The following is a 24,615-nucleotide window of genomic DNA, read 5'->3' as shown; positions in this document are numbered from 1 at the left end:
CTACTGAACTTTACTGTCACTCACCAAACACACAGTCTACAATCATATGAAACTGCCTTCTCCCACACACAAGCACACACACACACACACACACACACACACACACAGACACAGACACACACACACACACACACACACACACACACACACACACACACAGACACAGACACGCGACGCGACGACGCGACGACGCGACGACGCCGCATACGCATCGGCATTACACACACACACACACACACACACACACACACACACACACACACACACACACACACACACACACACACACAGACACACACACACACACACACACACACACAGACACACACACACACACACACAGTCAAGACAGACAGACAGGCAGGTACCCCCCCCACCCCAGACAGACCTGGTGACGAGGGCTGATATGATGTCGGTGATGGTGCCGTTGAGCTCGGTGAGCAGCTCCTCGATGGGGCCGGGGATGGGCAGCTGCTGCCGCAAGTGCTCCGCTCGCCTGATCTGCTGCCTGTTCTGCCAAATGGTCTCAGCCAGCTTCTCACACCTGTCAGCACACACACACACACACACACACACACACACACACACACACACACACACACACACACACACACACACACACACACACACTTTAACCATTTATTTATGTCCACATGAAGAAAATGGTACAGGGACACAAACACACACACACACACACACACACACACATACACACACACACACACACACACACACACACACAGACACACACACACACATACACGTACATGTACAACCACATAAAGCCACACAACCTCAAACAGTGAGGCAGTAAGACAGTGGTAAAAGTGGCTAGTGGACAGACAGTATCCAAACATGGAGGGGGTGAAGAGGCAGACAGACTATGCAGAGAAGTCTATCTCTCCTCTTCCCATTTCTCTCTCTCTCTCTTTCTGTCTGTGTCCGTGTGCTTGTGTGTGTGTGTGTGTGTGTGTGTGTGTACCAGGACTGCAGGATGTCCAGGCCTCCTTCGGCGGGACCTCCGTTGCCGGCCAGCTGCTGGCGTCTCTTCCACTGGATGAGCTCGTCGTCCAGGATGACCGTCTGCTGCTTCCGCAGCATGGCCAATGTCTTTTGGTGTTTCTCAGCCAGGTCCTACAGACACACACACACACACAGACGTGCACACACAGACACACACAGTTGAAGACACACACACACACACACACACACACACACACACACACACACACACACACACACACACACACAGAGAGAGCAGAGTGAGGGAGGAAATGGCTATTAGATTATAGGTGAGAGATAACGTGACAAATAAAAACACCAATATGGATGGAAGTGTGTTTGTGTGTGAGAGTGTGTGTATGTGTATGTGTGTGTGTGTGTGTGTGTGTGTGTGTGTGTGTGTGTGTGTGTGTGTGTGAGAGAGTGTGTGTGTGTGTGTGAGTGTGTGTGTGTGTGACAGAGAGAGAGAGAGACGGTACCAGTCTGTATTTCTGTAGTGTATTGGCCTCCCTGGTGAGCCAGGCCTCCACTGTGGCTCTCTTGCTGAGCAGCGCCGGTTCTCTCAGCTGTCGCTCCGCAGGGGGGAGGGTGGCCAGACTGCTCAGCTGGGCTGCACACACACACACACACACACACACACACACACACAGACACACACACAGACACACAATGGCACACGCACACACAGATGCACGCAGACACACACACACACAGAACATACACACATGCCCACACACACATATAGTGTATGCATACAGCCATATTCACACAAACAGACAAATACACAGATACATATATTGACCAAAATACACACAAACACACAAGTATACACACACAGGAGACAAGAAAAAACAAACAAACACATAAATAAACACTTTCAGCAGCTGTATACACAATGCAAAAGCAACAACGTCTGATTACTCAGACCACACACACATCCACACATTAACATACACACAAACACACACACGCACACACACACACACACACACACTGATGTAATAACGCAATTAATAAGGTGCTGATGGTGGGATTAATAAGGTGCTTAAAGAGTAGAGAATTTACAAAACACACAAACTTCAGGCAAATGGCTCAGTAAAGGGGTCACTGCTCTAAGCAGTTTGTCGATCTTCAAGATGATTATGGGTGAATACATGCTTACATGTTTGCTTAAAAGCTAAAATCAAGTTTTCCACAGTTAAACCTTACAGTTAAAAACCTTACAGTTAAAGGAACAAAACATCCGGCCAGATTTGCACGCACAACTATGTGCATTGTCAGCCTCACAATTTTTGCAAAACACCACATATTTCTCTACTTTAGACAGAAATCTCAGATAATATCTACCCTTTGCAATTACACTACCTTCCACAATACCACACCCATGAACCAATTGATCAAACACAACTATCGGGTGTAAAGACACTTGTGGTGCATAACTGTAAAACTCAACAATCAGTCCTTAACACTGAACAACAGGTGAGTTCTTGTCAAGAACAGAAAGTGAAGGCAATGCAGCACTGAGGAGGAGGAGGAGGAAGAGTGAGGGTGGGAGGGGAAGCCTGTAGAGAAAGAGAATGAGGGTGAGGAAGAGATAGCGGAAGACCTGGAGGAGCATGTGAACAAAGACAAGGACCAAACGTAGCAGATGAGATTTGAGCAACATTAGTTGATTGAGTCACCTGACGTGTCCAGACTCATGCAGGGTCAGTCACCTGACGTGTCCAGACTCATGCAGGGTCAGTCACCTGACGTGTCCAGACTCATGCAGGGTCAGTGAAAGGATGGTTAGGGTTTTTCCTTTCTTTTTTGTTTGACTTTTTTGTCTCCACGAATGTTTCACTGCTTTTTCAGTGCAGTGTATTATCTATTTAGAAATTATGTTTTGCTCTGATTTCCAGTGCAAAATGCATTGAGTGTACTTCCCAATGTGGAGAGAAAAAAATCTTCAATGTACAGGTCTGGTTTTATGTGTAAACAATAAACATTTCGGTAACACTTTATTTTAATGTGTCGCTATTACAGTGTACCTACCTAATTAGGTACAGTGGTACAACCTGTGTAACAACATGTACTATCAGGTACTATCATTGTACTTACATTATGTATTTGTGGGTACCTACATATAGTTGTTACATTGTAATACTGAGTGCTTTTACAAAACTTTGCCAATTTGCCTAAATTTTCATCAGAGGCAAAGAGCTGACCTGAGACCTTCTGGATGGGGTAAATCTGGCCATGATAGATTTGATATACAAACCATTCTTAGCTCCAGTCAAGGCCTCATTATCTTCAGTGTACATGTAACAGCTGTGCTGCTACAACCTTGTTACTCTTTGATACAGTGGAATAAACCTATTAAGTGTACCAGTTAATTACTTGTCTTCGACGTCTTGGAACAGGTCTACTAATTCACATGTACTGTGTGGTGTAATAGCAGACACGTTTCAACACATCAATTACAGGATGCATGACATCATTAACAGGATGCATATAATATGTACATGTAACTACTTAACTGGTACACTTTATTTTAATGGGTTTATTCTACTGTATCAAAAGAGTAATAAATGTGTACCAACACAGTTGATACATGTACTACAGTATGTAGGGAAATGGCAGACATGTTCCAAGACACCAATGACACAACATACATGTAATATGTAATTGTAAGTACTTAACTGGTACACTTCATTTTAATGGGTTTATGCCACTGTATCAAAGAGCAATAAGTGTGTACCAACACAGCTGATATATGTTCTATGTAGTGAATTAGTAGACCTGTTCCAAGACATCGAAGACACAACATACATGTCACATGTAAGTAATTAACTGGTACACTTAATAGGTTTATTCCACTGTATCAAAGAGTAACAAGGTTGTAGCAGCACAGCTGTTACACATGTACACTGAAGACAATGAGGCCTTGACTGGAGCTAAGAATGGTTTGTATATCAAATCTATCATGGGCAGATTTACCTCATCCAGCAGGTCTCAGGTCAGCTCTTTGCCTCTGATGAAAATGTAGGCAAATTGGCAAAGTTTTGTAAAAGCACTCAGTATTACAATGTAACAACTATATGTAGGTACCCACAAATACATAATGCAAGTACAATGATAGTACCTGATAGTACATGTTGTTACACAGGTTGTACCACTGTACCTAATTAGGTAGGTACACTGTAACAGCGACACATTAAAATAAAGTGTTACCAACATTTCTCCTGCAGCTATATGCCCTGCCCTGAACACCGTGCTTTCAATTTTCATGTAGTGTGTAATGACTGCTCAGTAGTGTTTTCATTTTGACTGCATTGTGAATGATCTGAAGACATTGTTGTTGTTTGGTTTTGAACACAGTTAAAACTTGCTTTGAGGTGATTGTTTAGTTTTGCAAAAAGTGTCAAAGGTCTTATGAATGTAGTTAGAGAATGGGGGTTTGTGTTTACAGTTTTGAGAAAAGGGTGGAAGGTTGAAAAAACTGTAGTGGAAGTGGGTATACATACTGAATACGAAAATAGCATCAACCAATGTTAGCATGCTTGGATACATTAATCAATGCACATTCATTTATGTCAACATTATTCTATCATTAATGCAAAGCCTTAGGTTAGGCAAACTGGGAATCTGCATTTAATTTATTTTAAGGAATCTGTTTTGAAGTGTTTTGTTTCATTAATGTAAAGTGCCTGTGGATATGTTTTATTCATTTGAGAACAGCCTGATTGGAAACACTAATTAAACATGACATTCATGAGAGTAATTCTGCACACATGTTTTTGTCTCCACATCTTCCACCTCATAGGGCTTGATTTGTGCCCACTGCACAGGTGCATGGTGGGCGTGTCTTGTTTTTGTTTTCCTGCATGAGTGTTTATGCAGCAGAAACCAGAAGGTTAAAAGTCATGTAACTTCATGAAACATGATCTTTAATTCCCCCCACTACTCAACTTGAGGTTCCCCCCACAACTCAACTTGAGGTACTGCACCCATAGGTGACTATGTCATAATGAATTCGATCTTTTCATCTTTTGGCTCATTTCTCAGAAAGTGTGGCCTAGCCTAAGACAAATTGTATCATTTTATGATCAATCAAAATTCACCTCTGATCAATCTGCATCGCCATCATCAATGCCAATGTATTCCTCCTAAAAGCTCACTGTATTGTGGGAGATGAAGTTCTATTTAACTGCATTTCCTCCAACACAACTAGGCCTTCTCCTCTAGAGCAATCTCAACACATCTATGAAGACCACTGCATTAGGCAACCTTCAACCAAGCTCCCGAGATGTCTGATTTTTTTTCATGGTTCAAGTGACATTACAAAAGACATGTGGTCACATGTGTCCCTGACCATCTCAGCAAGTGGTTTGATCATAATGTGTCTAGGGTGGTTGTTCACACTTGTATCTAGAACTGACCACTTGTCATCTGATCACCTAAGACACCCATTTTAAAAACAAACAAATGTAAACAGGAAATAAGAGATTAACATCCTTGGTCAATATAACCATTTGTTTCCAGTTCTAGTTTTAGTTTCAGTTCCATCTCCCAAGTTGTAATGTAAGTCATCAGCAAACCTGGTTGCAATCTCGGGCTAAAACGTGCTTTGGCCACAGTGGTTGTGTGGTGTGCTGTGTTGACACCACCCTTTTGAATGCAGCTGACCTGATTTGATTCCCAAATGTAACAATCTCTTTAATATTTAGGACAAACATGCCAACAATAATTGACCATCCACTACATTTCTTTGCCTCTCAGTTACTACTATTTCAGTTTGGAAGTTCTACAATAACTTACAATAGAGGGTGGACAAACAGCATTTGGACAAACAGCTTGGAGCCCATTTTTGCTGCTTGCTGCTATATTAACGTATAATTATGACCGCCGCGCATGCCCAAATTTCCGTCAATGATTCCCGGGACACTGAAAGACCGGGGTACACGAAACTTGGTGGACATGTAACCCCACATGGATAGCATGGAACCATCGTTTTTCGTTTTGATCTGTAGCCCCCGCTGAATTGGACCCCCGAAAGGAGGGTAGGGCAGACACAGTTTTCTGTGAATATCTCAAAACCGTGGGGTTTAGGAGGACCATTTTTTTTGTATGTTGATCTCAAGGGGCCATGTCAACCCATTCCATAACCACTCATTTCATGTATAGCCACCTAGTTAAACACAAAAAAGTAAAATGAGGTGGTGTAATTGAAGGTATCTGTGACCTAACATAGTCAAAACTGCACGAAATTGGAAGTGTAGGATCATTATGACACCCTCTGTATGCACGCCAAGTTTTGTGGAATTCCGTTCATGGGGGGCCACACAATAAATTAATTTATGTTATTATACACCAACTGGCCTGTAGGTGGCCGGAGACAGTTTTCTGTGAATATCTCGAGAACCGTGGGGCCTAGGAGGTCCACCTTTTTTTGTATGTTGGTCTTAAGGGGCATGTCAACCCATCCCATTACCACTTATTTCATGTATAGCCACCTAGTTAAAAATTAAAAAGCAAAAATGAGGTGTTTTCATCACAATATCTCTGGCTGACAAGGTCAAAACTGCACGAAATTAAAAGTGTAGGATCATTATGACACCCTCCTAATGCATGCCAAGTTTTGTGTACTTTCGGTCAATGGGGCCCTACAATAAAATAACTTATGTGTACATTTAGTGACGTTACACCAACAAGGATTCCCCGACACTGAAAGACCGGGGTACACAAAACTTGGTGGGCATGTACCCCCACATGGATAGCATGGAACCGTCATTTTTCGTTTTGATCTGCAGCCCCCCCGCTGGACTGGACCCCCCGACTGGTCTCAAGGGCCCACATCAACCTGGCTCATAATCACTCATTTGTGATTTGCACCCCGTAAAAAATGAAAATGCAATATTATTCTGCTTTAATCACCCCTATCTTCAGTTAAGATGTTCAGAACTGCACCAAATTGTATGTGTATGATTGACCTGGCATTCTCTGGGGGTATGCCATGTTTCAGAGAATTTCATCCATGGGGGTCTAAAAATTAGGTTATGTGTACATTTAGTGACTGTACACTCATTGGCCTATAAATGGCGGTGCACACATATAAACATGCACACACACAGGCACCCACATACTATCGGGTATTAGAACGGCCGATACATAATTACAAATTCAGTAGGATCAAAAGAAAGCCAAAATAAATATTCATCATCATCATCATCATGCATTTTCAGTATTGGCGATAAGTAGTCGCTTGTCCACTAGATGGCGATCGTTGCAGTGAGACGTAATTTTGTTGGAAGTTAAAAAGTGGGTTGGGGAAAACAATGGACACTTCCTACAAGGACTGTAATTTACCGCAGCTTAACATCTAATAAGGACAGGACGATGTTCACATTAAGTGTAATTCCCATTTCTTCTTGAAGCCTAAATAAATCTGAGGATGTTTATCGGACATGCTTGGTTTTTACTGCAGGCAATGCTTAAACTTGTAATATCAATAAGGACCTAGGTAATGTTACAGTTAGCGTTGGTTGAGTGATGGAGGCCCATTTGATTGATTGCATTTGTAGAAAACTATAAATGCGGTTATACCAAACAAATTGATAGCAGCACTGTTTGTATCTTTTCGACTGTCATTTATTGCACGCGCTACAAAATCATTCTGTGCAATGGAAGATTTACCAACGCTACAATCGGTCTGATACAGTTTTGCCTATACATGCGTGAGACTGAGACGCCTGTTTATTTTGTTTTTTTTAAGCGCAGGCAGGGTGTGAGAGGGGAATCGATGTGCTTTGATTCCAGCTTGGTAGTTGTAGTCTGTGAAATTAAAAGCACGCGGTGTGTGAAGTATCCAAACAATGACACCTTCATTTCATTATGGCTGCTTTTAGCAACACACCTACTAGCTACTGTGTAGTGGGTCCCATTTAGAAGTGGCTACTTCATTCGCGCTTTCCTTGACTCATGGAGCTGCGTGAATGTTATCACAACTTTTCGCCACGATATGGCAGTTTAAGTCCGCTTGATACTGTCGTGGAAAGTCGTAAGCCATTGGTTTCCAAAGGAGATTTTATTTGTGTCGCCAGCATAGCCTATTGACAATTTATGTTGTAAAAAGGCCTACCTTATAATCCTACCTGTAGCTTAGGGAAGCTAACAGCTTTCTATTAGGATCTAGTTTGTTAGTTACAGTTTTGTCATAACTCCCTAATGCATTTTTGCATTTAAAATAGCCAGAGCGTGTATATCTCAATCTGAAAATTAAACAATATCGGGTGCCTATGGACTAGGCTGGGTGAACCCAGTCTGATCTGCCCGCTATTTATTTTTTGATTTCTTAAAAGATTGAGCTTGGTCTGATGAAAGCCAGACTAGCCATGGACCTCAGTTACACAATGCAAGGGAACATGAATCAGCCTATATTTGCAATCTAACAATAACGGACAAAAGCTCTTCAACTTTGGCCCGTTAAAATGTGTATGAACAGTCTAGCTGACGATTTCATCAAGGCCCATTTGGACATGTCAGTTATTTGCACCACTGGTTAGATGTAAAACAGCATTTCGTTTCAGACTACTGTTACTTAATTTGTGCATTAACAATAACGTTTCAGACTACTGTTACTTAATTTGTGCATTGACAATAAAGTATTACATGAACTAAAGATGACTAAAATCTTATGTAGAAGAAGAAACATTCACAAAAATCCATCCATCCAAAATGACCTTTGTTTTTGATAGCTGTTGAAAACGCATGGAACTGACAGAGATGTTTTGTTTATAAATACATAATAAATAAATAAATAAATAAATAACATTATGCTGATACCTTTTGCTTTTCCCAAATACAATGTAGCCTACAGGTGTAAGTGACCTTTCATCAATCCAGTTGCAATGGATGAACTGTGATGAACTGCCCTACTTGTGATTGTTTAGAGATTTTAAAGGTTTTATAACAATGCTACATCTTCTTTGGCTATTCTACAATCTATTCACCTTTTCAGCACCAGTAGGCTACTTTCTGTGCAGCCGCACACACACACTCAGGCATGCCAAACAAGCATACACAAAAGTTTCAAGAGTGGGGGATGGAGTAAAATATGGAGACAAATTGAAGTGTGATTTATTTTCGCGGAATGGATGTACAGGACTGAGCGGCGGTCATATTTTGTACCGCTATGCGGTACATCTAGTTACATTTAAAACAGTCCCATTTATTATTTGAATCTTCTCATTTATTCATTAAAAGCCTTCATATTTGATTTGACATTACAGCAGAGTTATGGAACATCCTTTATAAACTCATGTGGATTGGAATTATGGAACATCCTTTATAAACTCATGTGGATTGGAATTATGGAACATCCTTTATAAACTCATGTGGATTGTCTTGATTTGACATTACAGCACAGAGTTATGGAACATCCTTTATAAACTCATGTGGATTGTCTTGCCAAGCTGCTCCATAAGTTGCACAGACAGGGGCATTAACACTGGTGTCTGTGCCGCTTAGTGTGTGTATGGGGGGTTACATGCATGGCCATTGTGTGACCTCGCTCTCTATTTAGAAAAGCTGAGTTCCCTCTCCCTGTGTGTGTGTTTGCATGTGTGTGTGTGTGTGTGTGTGTGTGTGTGTGTGTGTGTGTGTGTGTGTGTGTGTGTGATTGTTACCCTGTATGCGCAGGCTCTCCTGGTACTGGATGATGAAGTACTCCTGGTTGTGCTGCAGCTTGCGCAGATCGTTCTCCGTGTCCTGCGTCAGCACGCGCAGCTCCTCAAACAGCTGGTTGATCTGCTGGTACTTCTGGGACATGCTGTCCATCATCCCACCCACAGGGGAGCTCGACTGCCAATCACAACACAGAGGCCACCGTGAGTGATGACTGTGCCTCAACTCTAATTGGTCTACCGCTGTACTAGCTAGTGTAACCACTGTTAGCCTTGCTAAGTAAAACTATTAACATTTAATAGATACATTTATAAATGTTCAGTTTTTCTCGATTGCTTTGACCTGCTTAAAGAAACTGGGATCTACTTGGTCTTCATTAACACCTTCTTTGCACAGCAGAAGTCATCTCTTGCAAATCTGCTCACACGTTTTCATTGGGTTCTAATATTTCTCACACCCTTTTTCAAAATAGTTAACACAGATGTCATTCAAAGACCCCAAACTCTATTGGTTTCCCTGTGTTAAACAAAAGGAAAACATCTATTCAGAAGTGGTAGAGAAGTCTGAATCTCTGATACACCTGTGTGAACCTCCTTTACACAATTCCTCAGTCAGCAACCATTCATTATCCATAAGTGATACCATGTCTGTTCTGTGTTGCTATTTAGAAGTATGGATCTAAAGCACATTTAGAGAAAGTTCTGTATTGCCTATTTGGTGAAGAAAACAGTACAAAAGCTATTCAATACATTTAGTATTTTCACAGTTGTTCTGATACCGGAACAGACATAGCAAAAATGAAGGCTTAAACTCCTAATTTTGATAAGTATGTTTTGCATTTTGTTGTCCAGTGTGTAATGATTGATTGAAACCACACAGTGATTTGACTACAAGATGTGTTGTTTGAAGGCAAAATTTGCTTTTGTTGCATGTTTTAAATGTTTTGAGACATTGCAAGCAAAATGTGTCATTTTGACCAGAGTGCTTTTGCTTAGACCTGCGTGTTAATTGTTTTGAAAATGTGATGTCAGAGTTGACACAAGCCTTAATCAGTCTGGGTTCAAAAGCGGCCACTCTACCGAAACGGCTCTGCTGTCTGTAACAGAAGCCTTAAAGGAAGCCAGGGTGAACGCTCGGTGATCGGTACTCATTCTGCTTGACTTATAGGCTGCCTTTGACACGCTTAATTACCGCATCCTTCTCTCTATACTCTCTAACATGGGAATCTCCGGTTCTGCTCTATCTCTTGGTTTGAATCCTACCTCACAGGACGCTCGTTTAACTTATCATGGCTTGGACAGCTATCTGCACCTCACTATCTCACCACAAGGGTCCCCCAGGGCTCAGTGCTGGGCCCCCTTCTCTTTGCTATCTACACCACCTCCTTGGGACAGATTATCTGTTCGCATGGCTTCTCATACCACTGCTATGCAGACGACACACAGCTCTATCTGTCCTTTCCACCTGATGACCTCTTGGTCTCGGCACGGATCTCAGATTGCCTCTCAGACATATCTACATGGATGAAGGCACACCACCTCCAGCTAACCCTCTCAAAAACTGAACTGCTGGTCCTTCCAGCTAAACCTACCATACACCATGACATCAACATCAAAATTGACTCCCTGTCTGTTGCACCTACCAGGGCTGCAAGAAATTTAGCTGTCGTTCTCGACAACCAACTAACCTTCTCCAATCATGTTGCCTCGGTCGTGCCGTTTCGCACTTTACAACATACGGAAAATCAGGACTTACTTGACTCAAGATGCTACCCAACTCCTGGTACAGGCAATAGTCATCTCACGACTTGACTACTGCAACGCCCTCCTGACAGGTCTCCCAACCTGCATAGTGAAACCCCTTTAGATGATCCAGAATGCGGCGACGTGCCTGGTCTAAAACCAACCCGAAAGGGCACATGTTATCCCGCTGCTCATCCAGCTACAGTACACTGGCTACCTATGGCTGCCCACATCAAATTCAAGTAGTCTTCGGTTCTGCTCCCACCTATTTGAATGCCCTCATACAGGCATATGCTACCTCCAGACCGTTGCGCTACTCAGACGAACGACGTCTAGCTCTGCCACTGGTATGTGGCCAATTCAAACTGCTCATCTGTTGTTCCTTGTTGGTGGAATACACTACCAGTTCCTACTAGAGCAGGGACATCCCATTCCATCTTCAAAAAACTCTTGAAAACCCAGCTCTTCAGAGAACATCTCCTCTCGTAGCACTACTTACAACTAGTCTTGCTGATCCTAGCACTTACCACCTCACTAGAACTGACACTGGACTGTTTAAAAACGGCACTCACTGATGCACTTATTCTTATCGTCCTCTAGCTTTGTACTTACCCTAGAATTGTTGAAAGAATTGCTTTAAAAAGCTTAAACTGTTTACCATGTTGTTAGACGCAATGAATTGCCAACCATAGTTAATTGCTTAATTGATTTGAGCCAAATTTAAGAAAAAAGGACAAGATATATATATATATTATATATATAACGTGAGTATCTGGGGTGTGGACATAACAAGGCTAGGCAAACACTGATCTTGGGGCCTCTGTTTGGGGTCTGGGAAACACGATAGACATTTTTCACTACACACACAAGCACAACTAATGTATGCTTTATCAGGTAACTTAATCAACAAATTAATCAACAATTAAAATAATCTGTAGCTGCAGCCCTATTAGGCATTAAGCAGCTAATGACCCTCTTTCCTGGGAACCAAGCCTGGCTCTTCTGCATGGCGCTGCTGTAAAGCGCATAGTTAAGGGAGCAGTTATCTTATCCGTGAACGGCTACCTCTTATCTAGCAAACACACTGACCCTGACTCCTTCCCCACTTGATGGCACTCACTATCACAAGAGCTTAATCTGTAGCTCTGAAGGAAGCAATCTTATTCTCTATTATCAGTGTTTTCCATACATTGACTAATTTGTGGCGGCCCACCACAATATCAACATTGACCACCACACAATGATTTTCCAGGATGTACTAAATTCTGCTTAAATCTGGTTAGCATCATAACCATGCTGCACTAATTTGTTAAAAACTGTTGTATTCAAGTTAATTCTGCAAACCTACCACCACAAATAGTGTACACATTTGTATGTGTGGTCATGTCTGTGCATGTGACAATGGCACTGAGTGCTTATGTTTGTTTTCATAGATGCATGGATCTGTATAAGCAGCCGTTTGCATATAAATGAACACATGTGGGTCAATGTTTTGCAGTATGTGTGTGTGCAGACATGTGCATAATTTGTGTGTGTGTGTGTGTGTGTGTGTGTGTGTGTGTGTGTGTGTGTGTGTGTGTGCGCGCGCTTACATTGGTGGCCTCTCTGACCAGTCTCTGCTCAGTGTAGAGGATGTGTCTGATACATCTCACCAGCTCCAGGGGACAGCGGTCATATGTGTTCTGTAAAACAAGAAGCATGTGATTTGTGTGGTACAAAACAGTTGTACACACACACACACACACACACACACACACACACACACACACACACACACACACACACACACTCACACACACACACAGGAGATGAGATATACTTAATTATATACTCATTCAAAAACCTGCTAAATCTCACTAAGAAATTAAATCAGACTTCGCTGGAATTGACACACACACACACAAACACACAGAGAGAGAGAGAGAGAGGCACCGCACAACTTGCCACATGCTACTAGAGAGGCGTCCAGGCCGAGGGTGCTGTGGTCCTGTGTGTGTGTGTGTGTGTGCTGTACAGTATGTGTTAATGTCTTGTGTGCATGGCACTGTTTACACTTTGTTCTGCTTACTGTTCTGTCCCCTCATTTAGAGGACAGCCCTTCCACAGCCTGACTACTCACACATGGATACACAAGCACAGACACACACACACACAAAAATTAAACATTTGCGCAAACACGTGAACACAATTACACACACACACACACACACATTAACACAGAGACACATGTCACTGTGACCCCAGAGTAGCTTGTTTCCTGGACTGGAAGGAATGTCTAGTATATGGACGCAAGTGAGCAGAAATGGCCTCTTACGGCCCATCTGTCTCCTCCGACTCTGGGCTGCCCCGTGGACAGAGATGTTGGAATGAGAGGCTGCCACTGGGTGAGCAAACAGCCACAGTGAAGGGCTTTGTGGCCTGTGTGTCTTTGTGACTGTGTGCATGTCTTGATTGTTTATCTTCTTGTTTTTCTTTCTTTCTTACTTTCTTTCTGTCGCCTGGGTATTACAGTATGTATGTGTGTAAATGCATGTTTGGTATGTATGTGTCTGACAGAGGGAAAGCGTGTGTGTGTGTGTGTGTGTGTGTGTGTGTGTGTGTGTTACCTTTAGCTGTGTGGCGTAGTGACCCAGTTTGATCTTGAGCAGGAAGCCGTCCTCTCCCACCTGGTGCTCGGCCTTCTTCTGCAGCTCCTGGATGAGGCTGTCCAGCAGACGCTTGGCCTTGAACTCCTCCTGAGGGTTCTCTAGGTCCACAGCATCCCTGCAACACACACACACACACACACACGTCAGACACTTACATAGACCTTGTTTTACTGTAAACTCATATCTACTGAGATTTGCAAAATCTACAGGGATCTACTGGGGTCTACAGGGATCAACACTTGTATGATAGTGCATGTCAAGGACAGTCAAAGACAGAGAATGTGTGTTTTACAAGAAGCTAACACACAACACTCTTAGCTAGAAAGACAGAGAGAGAGTGGGGGGAAGAGTGGGGGGGAGAGAGTGGGGAGAGAGAGAGAGAGAGAGAGAGAGAGAAAGAGAAAGACCGGTCATACCAGAGCTGTCCCTCTATCCACTGAGACAGGTAGTGTCGGACCTCAATAGGGAAGTGTTGGCCGTAGAGAGACTGCATCTGGTGCAGGGCGTCTCCCTGCAACTGCTGAGCCTGAATCCAAACTGCCATCTTCACTCTGAGAAAAAGAGAGAGAGAGACAGAGAAAGGAAGAGAGAGAGAGAGAGAAACAGAGATGTCAAAAAATGACAAAATCCTCTAATCAGGAGAGGGACCTTCAACTGCTTTGGCAGCAAATTATATCTTACAGTCATACCATAAAGTGCAAATATGCATGTTTCTAAACTTGCACACATACACAATGTAAATACAACTCTCAACTAAATAGAATTGCCTTATAGCAAAAAACCTGAATCTCCAAACAAACCAATGCACCTTCACATGCACACACACACACACACACACACACACACACACACACACACACACACACACACACACACCAACTTATGGCTCAGCAATTCCATATATCTAAATTCAAAAAAAAAAAAAAAAACGTTTTGGAGATGGAGTGACAGTGTGTGAGCTTGCGTGTGTGTGTGTGTGTGTGTGTGTGTGTGTGTGTGTGTGTGTGTGTGTGTGTGTGTGTGTACGTGTGTTTGCATTCCTGCATTTGCTAGCTACCACAATGGATATGCTGACAGTCTAAGTTTGATCGCAAATTATATCCATTATACAGTGAATTATCTTTTGGACATTGTAATTTTTGAGGTTATCCATACACCATCACTCGCTTTTACTCCATACTTTACATTCTATACACACACACATGCGTGCACACAAGCACACGCACACACACACACACACACACACACACACACACACACACACACACACAGAAACACACTCACAAAGTCAACTTTGTTTAACCTATTCCAGACATTCCATATGCAGGAAATTATTCTCTAAATCCTAATTGTCCTGAGGACACACATTACTATCCAGTTATTTCATGCAGGGTTCTAAATTAAAAATTTGAATTACCAGCCAATGTGTGGCTGGTAACTTTCTAAAGTTACCAGCCAATCAGAATTTCCACTAGCCAAATTTGTTTTTGCCTTCATGATTTCATTTTATAAGTTTCTTATATTAAAAAGGAGATATCAATTATCATCAACAATGACAAGCCAGCTGGAACCCGCAAATCGTTTTCACTCCCTCTCGTGCGCAATGTATCATCTTTATGTAACATGCTGTTGGTTCATGTTGACATTGTAAACTTTCTCTAACAAGAGTTAAAAACAGTTTGCAGTAAAGCTACTATTTATTGGCTAAATGTTGGTCCCTCCTCTGTCTCTTGGTGCCCTACGCACAGTGCGTGATGCGTGTGGTAGTAGTGCCAGCACTGATCACTGATCAGGCAGTTTTTTTCAACTGAACCTTTTCGCCTACAATTTCCTCACGTTCCTCTCCATCTTCAGTTAACTCCATAGACAATAAAATAAACAATCTTGCGGCTTCAGTTACATGACATCAGCCCCCCACAAAGGAAATAGGTAGGCTAAACACAATGCGTCAATTGCGTTAATATTTTGTAACGCGCTATGTATTTCAAAATTAATCGCTGCGATTAATGCTTTAATTTTGACAGCCCTACTTTTTATTTTACTTTACTAGCTAACTCCCTGCTATTTGTCTATGCTCCCTCCTCTTTGTCTATGCTCCCTCCTCTTTGTCTATGCTCCCGCCGCTTTGTCTATGCTCCCTGCTCTAGCTCTGTTCATTCTTCTTCTTCCTTGTGTTTTCTAGCAGACGCTCATTTCCATGGTCTCTCGCGCTGGTTTCACTGCAAACTGAAACGTCAGCACACAGCATTACGGCACAGTGTTCATGGGAAATGTAGGAAGTACTGCCAGGGGGATAAATAACCGAAAACAGAGCCTTATGTATCATGCATGTAATGCCTCACCGGCCAAACTGGCTAGTAAGTTTTTATTATATACTGTAACACCCGACAAAATGAATTTTAACCTGCATTTGGCGGGTATTAATTTAGAACCCTGATTTCATGAATTAAAAAGAACTACAATAAACTCTAACAACAACATTATCATAATTGTAATTATTAGCCTATTTAGAATTTATATGCATTCATTTTTGTTTGTTCTTTTATAATGTATGCATGCATACTTGGCTGAAGTGGAAATGTTTACAAATAGCTGCAAAATGACTGACAATATTGTGTACATGCAGGACCAACAGCAGCTGGTTGACCAGAACCACAAGTGCACATCTCTATGGCAACGTTGAGCCTGTGACATCTCAGAATGTTATGCTGAGTTTGCACTGGGGCCAAACCAGACAGCCAAACAGAGCGACAGGAAGTCTGGACCCTTGATATTTTCCCCTTTCTGTATGAAGGCTCAGTGACTGTAAGATACAGGCCTCTTTTCCCGCCACTGTACCATAAAAACCACACACACACACACACACACACACACTCACAGACACACACACACACACACACACACACACACACACACACACACACACACACACACGTAAGTCATTTCTAGTCAGGGCTGTGGTATTTCTCTTTGGGAGCAGCATGCATCTCGGAGCGGATGTTTAATCAGCAAGGTTAATACGCTTACCACTGTGGAGCTAAAAGCAGGTTAGACTCTCTGACTCTTCACACTGTTTCGCTCAGCACTGTGAGTGCTGTTGTAAACCATTAGCACATCTTTACACACACCTCCCAATGCATTCTGGAACACCTTGTCCCTGTGGGAGTGGAATGGTGAGGAACTGAGAAATCACTCCCTCTCTAAACTCTAGTTGCAGTAGTCTATTCCGACACATACACACACACACACACACACACACACACACAAACAAACTTACCTCTTTTCTTCAGCTCTTTGTTACCATGTAAGAGCAAGAAATTCGGGAGAGGAGCACCTCAAAATCTATAACAAAAGAGAAAGAGAAAAGTACAGAGAAAGAGAGAGAGAGAGAGAGAGAGAGAGAGTTGAGAAAGGAGAAGGGAGAAAAACAGAAGAGGAAGTGAGTAAAACCAAGCAGAGGAAGTTCTCTTGTCTTTTCTCTCAATGGGATCTTCAAGAGAAATCGCACACACAGCACAACAACAGCACGCAGCCCGACTGTTGAGGTGGAAGCGGTGATGTGCAGTCCCACTGGGCTGTGCCAACCCATACTGAGACACCCGCACAGCGGCCGGAACAACCCTTGTGCCACCCATGTGAGTTGAGGCCTTTTTATGAGGGCATGGCCTCCACCTCCACCTTCATCTCTGCTTGCAAGTTTGTGCCATCCATGCCATGTCAGCAAGTTTGTGTCACCCATGCCGATAACTGAGCTTTGCTACATTTACACTAAAGTACCACACATTATTAAACCTTCCCTGAGTCCAATGGTACCAGGCATTTGATGTAACTCCTTGTAGTTTCTGAGATATAATCATTTATTTTACCATACTATTTTTAGTTGTTAGTCACATGGGTTACTCATTTTTTCACTATTCCTAAAAACACAAGTGGAAATGTAAGTTCCTACGATCACATGGTCAAAAAACTTACTGCACTTATGGGTGACACAGGCTAAAGTATCAAGTGATTAAAAAATATATTCTCCTACATGGTTTTGGGGAGATTTGATGAGGGTTGAGTTTCAACACATTTGTATTTTCTATTTTTGGGGTTTTCTTCATAGTTCAACATTTTTGAAACTTTGTATCATCCTCCCTTTCACACACAAACATGCAAAAATGTTAGAGTCAGATTTGTTGAAATTGAGTCACATGTAAGCTACCTTTTGTACAGGTGTCATGATATAATGCAATATAATGTGAATTCAATGGTGGTTATTAGTGTGTCAGTGTGTTTACGTGTGTGTGAGCTTGTGTGGGTGAGTGTGTGTTGTGTCGGTGTATATTTGTGTGTGTGTGGGGTCTGTCTGAATCAGAGATGTACAGATTTGGTGTAAATGTGAGATTTGAAACAGAATTTTGATTTTGCTGTAAAACCCCATAGGAATACATATAACATGGATCTACACAGAATAGCACTTTATTATATTTCAAAATGGCTTTTCTGGATATTTCTGTATTTGTACGTATGTGTGGTAGAAATGTTGGATTATTAACAACATTTTATGCAATAGAAGTGATTACTAATAAGTTTATATATATTAAAAGTGAATATTAATCTACATTTATAACATAAAGGTGATTACATTTTCATATATTATGTGTATGCTTTTCTTTTCTGTACATTCAATTCTATGCATCAACTTTGCTTTGTCATTTGCTCTCTCCACGTCACGACTTTCTAATAAAGGTCATGTGACCCATTTTGTCACGAGTTAGGGGTATTCTGCCTGAGGCAGTAATATTAGGAATATCCCGACAGAGAGCATACTATGACAAGAAATAGGGCTGGGCGATATAAAAGATATATCGATATATTTTAAAAGGCGATATAGAATTAGATCATATTGCATGTATCGATATAGTTCAAATTTGCGCCGTGATCCTTGCTCCACGCAAGCTGCTGACCGGAGCTCTCTGCACTGCTGTGAAACTGCACATTATTTTTCTCATATAAATATATTTATTTCAGAAAAAGATTGGCCTATTTTATTTTATAGGCTTTTTTAAATGTGCACCTTACGGAGCTTTGATTTAAAAAAAAGGCACTCCAGTTTTATGTTTACATTTTATTGTTTTTGAGTAGTGAGTTTTCAATAAAACTACTCATATTTGACTGAACATTTCATTTTACAGCTCTAACTTTGCGGAAAAAATATCGGGATATATATCGTATATCGATATTCAACCTAAATATATCAGGATATGACTTTTGGTCCATATCGCCCAGCCCTAACAAGAAATGCTGAATGATGTATATGTATTGTACAGACCAACTGTATTATCTTACTTGAAGTAGCCACATGACTTGGCGTGATGATCACATGCTATGTCCAAGAAGTATCCATGCATTGCTGTATTTCTGCATGTATGAGGAGTTTTTGGAAAACACTATTGTATGTTCAAGTAAGAAGGACTCATGTGATTTGTATTACTATGTTGTAACTAACATGTATAAGATAGGGCCTTGCCCTACAGAACTTTGGGTTTGTTACTGGAACGTGCTGTTGCTGGTAACTTGCCCCCGGTATCGTGAATAAACCTGCAGTGTTTTCTCACACCTGAGTGTGCCTGGAGATTTTTGACATGTGTATGTCAAAGGGAAGATGAAACAAAGTATCAGAGATATTGAGTTTGGGTGAAAAATAAAGACTTCAAACAAATGTATTATTCTTATTGAAAATCCCATAGCAAAATCCCATTAATAACGTAGCTCTAAATTTTACACAATAGCAATACTAGACAAGAAGTAAGTAAGTAAGTAAGGAAGTAAGTAAGTTATTATAATTTGTATAGCACATTACATTCCAAAGTGCTTCACAGTTAAAAGGACAGGGTTTAAAAGATGATTCAAGCACCAACTACAGCTGACTAGCCTAGAAATCTAGACGCACCCTAGCGGCGGCAAATTAATTTGCTCAGCCTGTACGTCTAGTATCAAACCATAGGGATTTCTATTGGCTGACGCCGTGGACCTCATCCAATCACAGCTCTATTTTGTTTGAGAGTCTTAAAGGCGGGCTTAACAGGATAACGACAGTCCTGCGACGGTGAACAACAAGGAAGGTGGCTATGGCTTAGCGAAGAGCGGTTGTTTGAATCGGCGTTGGCGTCAACTTTGGAGAAGTTGGACTTGTGCTTTTCTTTGAAAGTTGAGCAACACAATGCACTTAAGTCATTCCTTTCAAAGAAGGATGTATTTGCCGTTTGCCGACCCGGATACGGGATATGGTCGTGGCGCTGGCCTATTGCATGCCTAGGCAGTTTGAAAGACAATTCTCTGCCCCCCCCTTGGATTAAGCGAGGTGAATGGTTCGATGCCAGACTATACATTTTAATGATATAGGATGGCCCGTCAGGCTAACAGCTGACACCTCCAGACACACACCAACACAAAAGAGACAGACATATAAACATACAGACAAAACACAAGTGGCCTCAAATCCAGTAGTTACGACTCAGTGGTTGTTAAAAGCAAGTCTGAAAAGATGGGTTTTTAGTAGAGATTTAAAACAGTCACAGATGATGCTGATTTCCTGAGGTCCTGTGGTAAGCTGTTCCAGAGGTGCGGTGTATGGATACTGAAAGCACGGTCAGCTCTCTGTGTGCGGGAAGGGAGCATGTGTCCAGGTGTGCGTGGGATGCCGATCTTAGTGGTCGTGATGGAGTGTAAAAGTTCAGCATGTTTGTTACATAGCCTGGAGCCTGCCCATTTAATGATTTAAAAACAGTCAATGCCACTTTATACTGGATTCTATATTTAACACGAAGCCAGTGCAAGGTCGCCAGTCCTGGAGTGTGATGTGATTGTTTCCTTGTCTGGGTAAGCAGTATAGCGGCTGCATTTTGTACTAACTGTAAGAGATTATTCATTAATTCCAGTATAAAGGGCATTGCAATAGTTCAGTCTGGAAGTAATAAAAAAAAGTGTTGGGAGGGGAATTTTAAACTTCCACTATGGGCATTAATGGGATAAGCATGTGGGAGCAGACCCAGCCAGCACTTTGTAAGCAAGTATTAGTGACTTGGAGTTAATCCGGGTGGCCAGGGGAGCTCAATGAACAGTGAGGTAGCATGTGCCCTTTTTGACTGATTAGCCGGCTTCAGACCGTCGAGCCAAAGCGAGCTAGGCCAAGCCGTGCTGGGGCTAATTGCTTTCACACCTTCAGGTGCTAACTGGTGCCACTAGGGGGCTATATTGGTGCTATGGCCCCTGATTTCTGGCCCACCCTAAACGTTGGGCCACTTGGTGCTAGAGCTGGGCTAGGGGTGGTGTCAAGGTGAAGGCGGAGTCAACCCGTTGTTGTGTGTGAAGTCGAGAAACATGATTGAATGGAATGGCTATGAAAGCACAGCAGTATTTGCTAGTACACCGAGTTTAGAGATAGCGGTTACGTCCGTATTAAACATGTTAGCCTGTCAGTAGGCTAACTCTGTCCAGAGGTCGCCAAGTAGCACAGTTGGCTAAAATTAAAAGTGAACTTATGAGTTAATTAACATAGAGAAGCATCCCACTAAAAAGTATTCCTGTCAGTGTGTTGTATGCTATCGATAGTGTGGAATAGCCTAGGCTACTTAAATAACTATCGTAAAAGCTCCAATTTCAGTTTCAGCCCCTTTCATTCAGAAAGTCTAAAATAAAGATGTTTTTTAATACTTATAAATACCATTTGAAAAAATGAACCTTACATTTTCCAGTAGCCATAGATGTGTATATTTGAACAAAGTCTGGTTTGGTTCTTAGCAGGAGCATCTACTGCCTTCAAAATCCTATTTTCTTTACAGTGCGCTCGGAGTTTGGTGCTGGGCTGGTGGGTGGCCACTCACGCGGCACATCTTCGTGAAATCAAAATTCCACCGGAGGTCCAAGCGGATTTGTAACGTTACACACAGCCTTACAACACTGTTTACAGCTCTTTGATTCACGGTAAAATGTAATTTATGGTACATAGCTCATTTAGATACACGTATGTTGTGTGTGCTCGCGTTTCTTTAGGAATCCGCCGTCTTGGTGGCATACACGTAAAAGGACAGAAATAGGTGACTGACTTCGATAGCATACAGGGGTGCGTTTCCCAAAACCATAGTTGCTAACCAGTTAGCAACTTAGTTGGTTGGCAATGGGAAATTGCATTGCAACCAACAAAGTTGCTAACTAAGTTCCCAGTTAGCCAGTTAGCAACTATGGTTTTCGGATACGCAACTTTCTGCTTATCCTGTTTGAAAATGGGTGGTATTGGTGACGTTTTCACAAGCGAGGGCGTGTCGAGGTGTAATGCGGAGAGGCTAATGGCCTGACAGTCTGAACACAAACATGTCAGGTTCATGAGGCTTGTAGCCTGGGCTACTATCACCAGATGGCCCCTCAAATTACCCTAGCCTGGCCTGGCTTGACGGTCTGAAGCCGGCTATTGAAAACCAGACGTGTGCCACATTCTGGGCCACGTTCAAGTTCCAGACACCAGCAAGGTAAGAGCGAGACTGTTGTTCTGTTCAGCTCTCTGTAAGCATCCTCTATGCCAGTACATATTCATGGAAGGTTGGGCCTATTGATGGACACCCCACCTCCTCTCTAGGGACACTTACAACTTCAATTGTTTCCACATGCACGTGTATCTTCTTTGTGAGACCTTCCTGTCTCCACATGCTCATCATTGTAAAGAATAAACCTTGCTTCCTGATTGAACGCTGTTGGTCAACTACAGCTGCATTTATCTGTGGTGTTAGAAAATGACCCAGACACACCTTCACACATATCACACACACACACACACACACACACACACACACGCACAAGCACACACACACACACAGACACACACACACACACACACACACCCTCACACCCAGAAGTGGCACAGCAGCTCAGGATTAGCATGCTGGATTTACCAACGCCACTGTGTGTGCACATGTGCCTATCTGTGTGCACACCTGTGTCTGTGTGGATGTGTGTGTGTGTGTGTGTGTGTGTGTGGATATGTGTGTGTGTGTGTGTGTGTGTGTGTGTGTGTGTGTGAGAGAGTGTGTGTGTGTGTGTGTGCGTGCATGAGTGCATGCGAAGGTGCATTTGTTTGTTTGGAGATTCAGGTTTTTTGCTATAAGGCAGGGATAGCAAACCGTGTGTACCACCGGTGGTACGCGAGCTGCCACTAGGGGGTACGTGAGATGAAAAGGGCAATGTCAGAAAGGTGTTTAAATCTTAAGCCTAGTTTCTCTTTGTTCTTTGTGTTTCATAATGTTTTTCTCCATACTGTTTTTTTAGTGTGAGAGCTCACCAGTTGCACATTTTGATTTTGTTATTTGTTATCATGTAGCTAATTAAACATGATGCCTGGAATGTGTCAATAGAATGTGCTACGTTTTTATGTGTCAGATGGTGGGGGTACGTAGTTTGGGAACCGCTGCTATAAGGTAGCCTGGGTTTTCCCATGCTGCTTTACGCGCGTGATTTTATTCACGCTGCTAGGCAGCCTGGATTCCATGGACTTCGTTTTCACCTCAACGAAGAAACCAATCACAGAACGGAGGGTGGACAGCAAGACGATGACGACACACCGAAGCGGATATGAGCTACGTACAGACGCATTTGATAGACATTCGTAGCGCCCAATAAACGGCTCTGGGCATTCGTAAACCACGTTTCAAATACGAGAAAATTTACATGTAGTTCCCAGACCTCATCTCAATGAGATGAGGTTTGGCGTTAGCCAGGCAAGCTATAAGGCAAGAGTCCTTGTGGATCCTCTTAAATAGAACTAGGTATGCACTGAAAAAAAAAAATTGCTGGATTTACTTGATTTTATCATATACATCTGTTGCACATGAATGAAATGTCTAGGTTTACAAAACTGATTCATGCTTTGATAACCCAATTTGATCATGTAATTTTAATGAAATTGATTAAGTTAAGTTTATATGAAGGGCAGCCGTGGCCTACTGGTTAGCGCTTCGGACTTGTAACCGGAGGGTTGCTGAAGTGCCCTTGAGCAAGGCACCTAACCCCTCACTGCTCCCCGAGCGCCGCTGTTGTTGCAGGCAGCTCACTGCGCCGGGATTAGTGTGTGCTTCACCTCACTGTGTGTTCACTGTGTACTGAGTGTGTTTCACTAATTCATGGATTGGGATAAATGCAGAGACCAAATTTCCCTCACAGGATCAAAAGAGTATATACTTATATACTAACACATTCATAGTGGGAACAAAGCATGGTTCATCTCAAAACTAGGGCTGTCAATCGATTAAAAAAATAATCGAATTAATTACATACTCTGTGATTAATTAATCTAAATTAATCACATATATATTTTTTGCTGTGAAAGTATTTTCAATTTTTAAATTCAAATAAATCATTGAATAATCAGCATTAGTGACATTAAAGTTCAAAAACTCTTTTATTATTATTTTAATAATGGCCATAATAATCCATGATATGACCTAATATGCTGAGGAAATAAATTCAAAAGTGCTTCATAAATTAACACTTCCCTCAATGTCAACACTATTTCTTTGCATTGATGT

The 24,615-nt window shown here is 42.1% G+C and overlaps 1 protein-coding gene across 1 annotated transcript in view; it reads right to left on the bottom strand.

The window, feature by feature from the left end:
- The window catches only part of stat5a (signal transducer and activator of transcription 5a), a 108,167-nt gene that overhangs the window by 13,225 nt on the left and 70,327 nt on the right, over window positions 1–24,615 (bottom strand). Inside the window, exons 2-9 of the mRNA XM_048245608.1 lie at window positions 17,334–17,398; window positions 14,473–14,607; window positions 14,015–14,171; window positions 13,001–13,090; window positions 9,669–9,843; window positions 1,482–1,612; window positions 983–1,134; window positions 389–544 (exon numbers count right to left, since the gene is read on the bottom strand). Of these exons, the coding sequence (XP_048101565.1) occupies window positions 389–544; window positions 983–1,134; window positions 1,482–1,612; window positions 9,669–9,843; window positions 13,001–13,090; window positions 14,015–14,171; window positions 14,473–14,600 (989 nt within the window). The 5' untranslated portion in view covers window positions 14,601–14,607; window positions 17,334–17,398. The remainder of the gene's footprint in view (window positions 1–388; window positions 545–982; window positions 1,135–1,481; window positions 1,613–9,668; window positions 9,844–13,000; window positions 13,091–14,014; window positions 14,172–14,472; window positions 14,608–17,333; window positions 17,399–24,615) is intronic.

The sequence above is a fragment of the Alosa alosa genome, chromosome 6 (assembly GCF_017589495.1).
Source record: "Alosa alosa isolate M-15738 ecotype Scorff River chromosome 6, AALO_Geno_1.1, whole genome shotgun sequence".
Lineage (NCBI taxonomy): Eukaryota > Metazoa > Chordata > Actinopteri > Clupeiformes > Clupeidae > Alosa > Alosa alosa.
The sequence above is the reverse complement of the archived record's forward strand: the minus strand, read 5'-3'. Positions and strand labels throughout refer to the sequence as shown.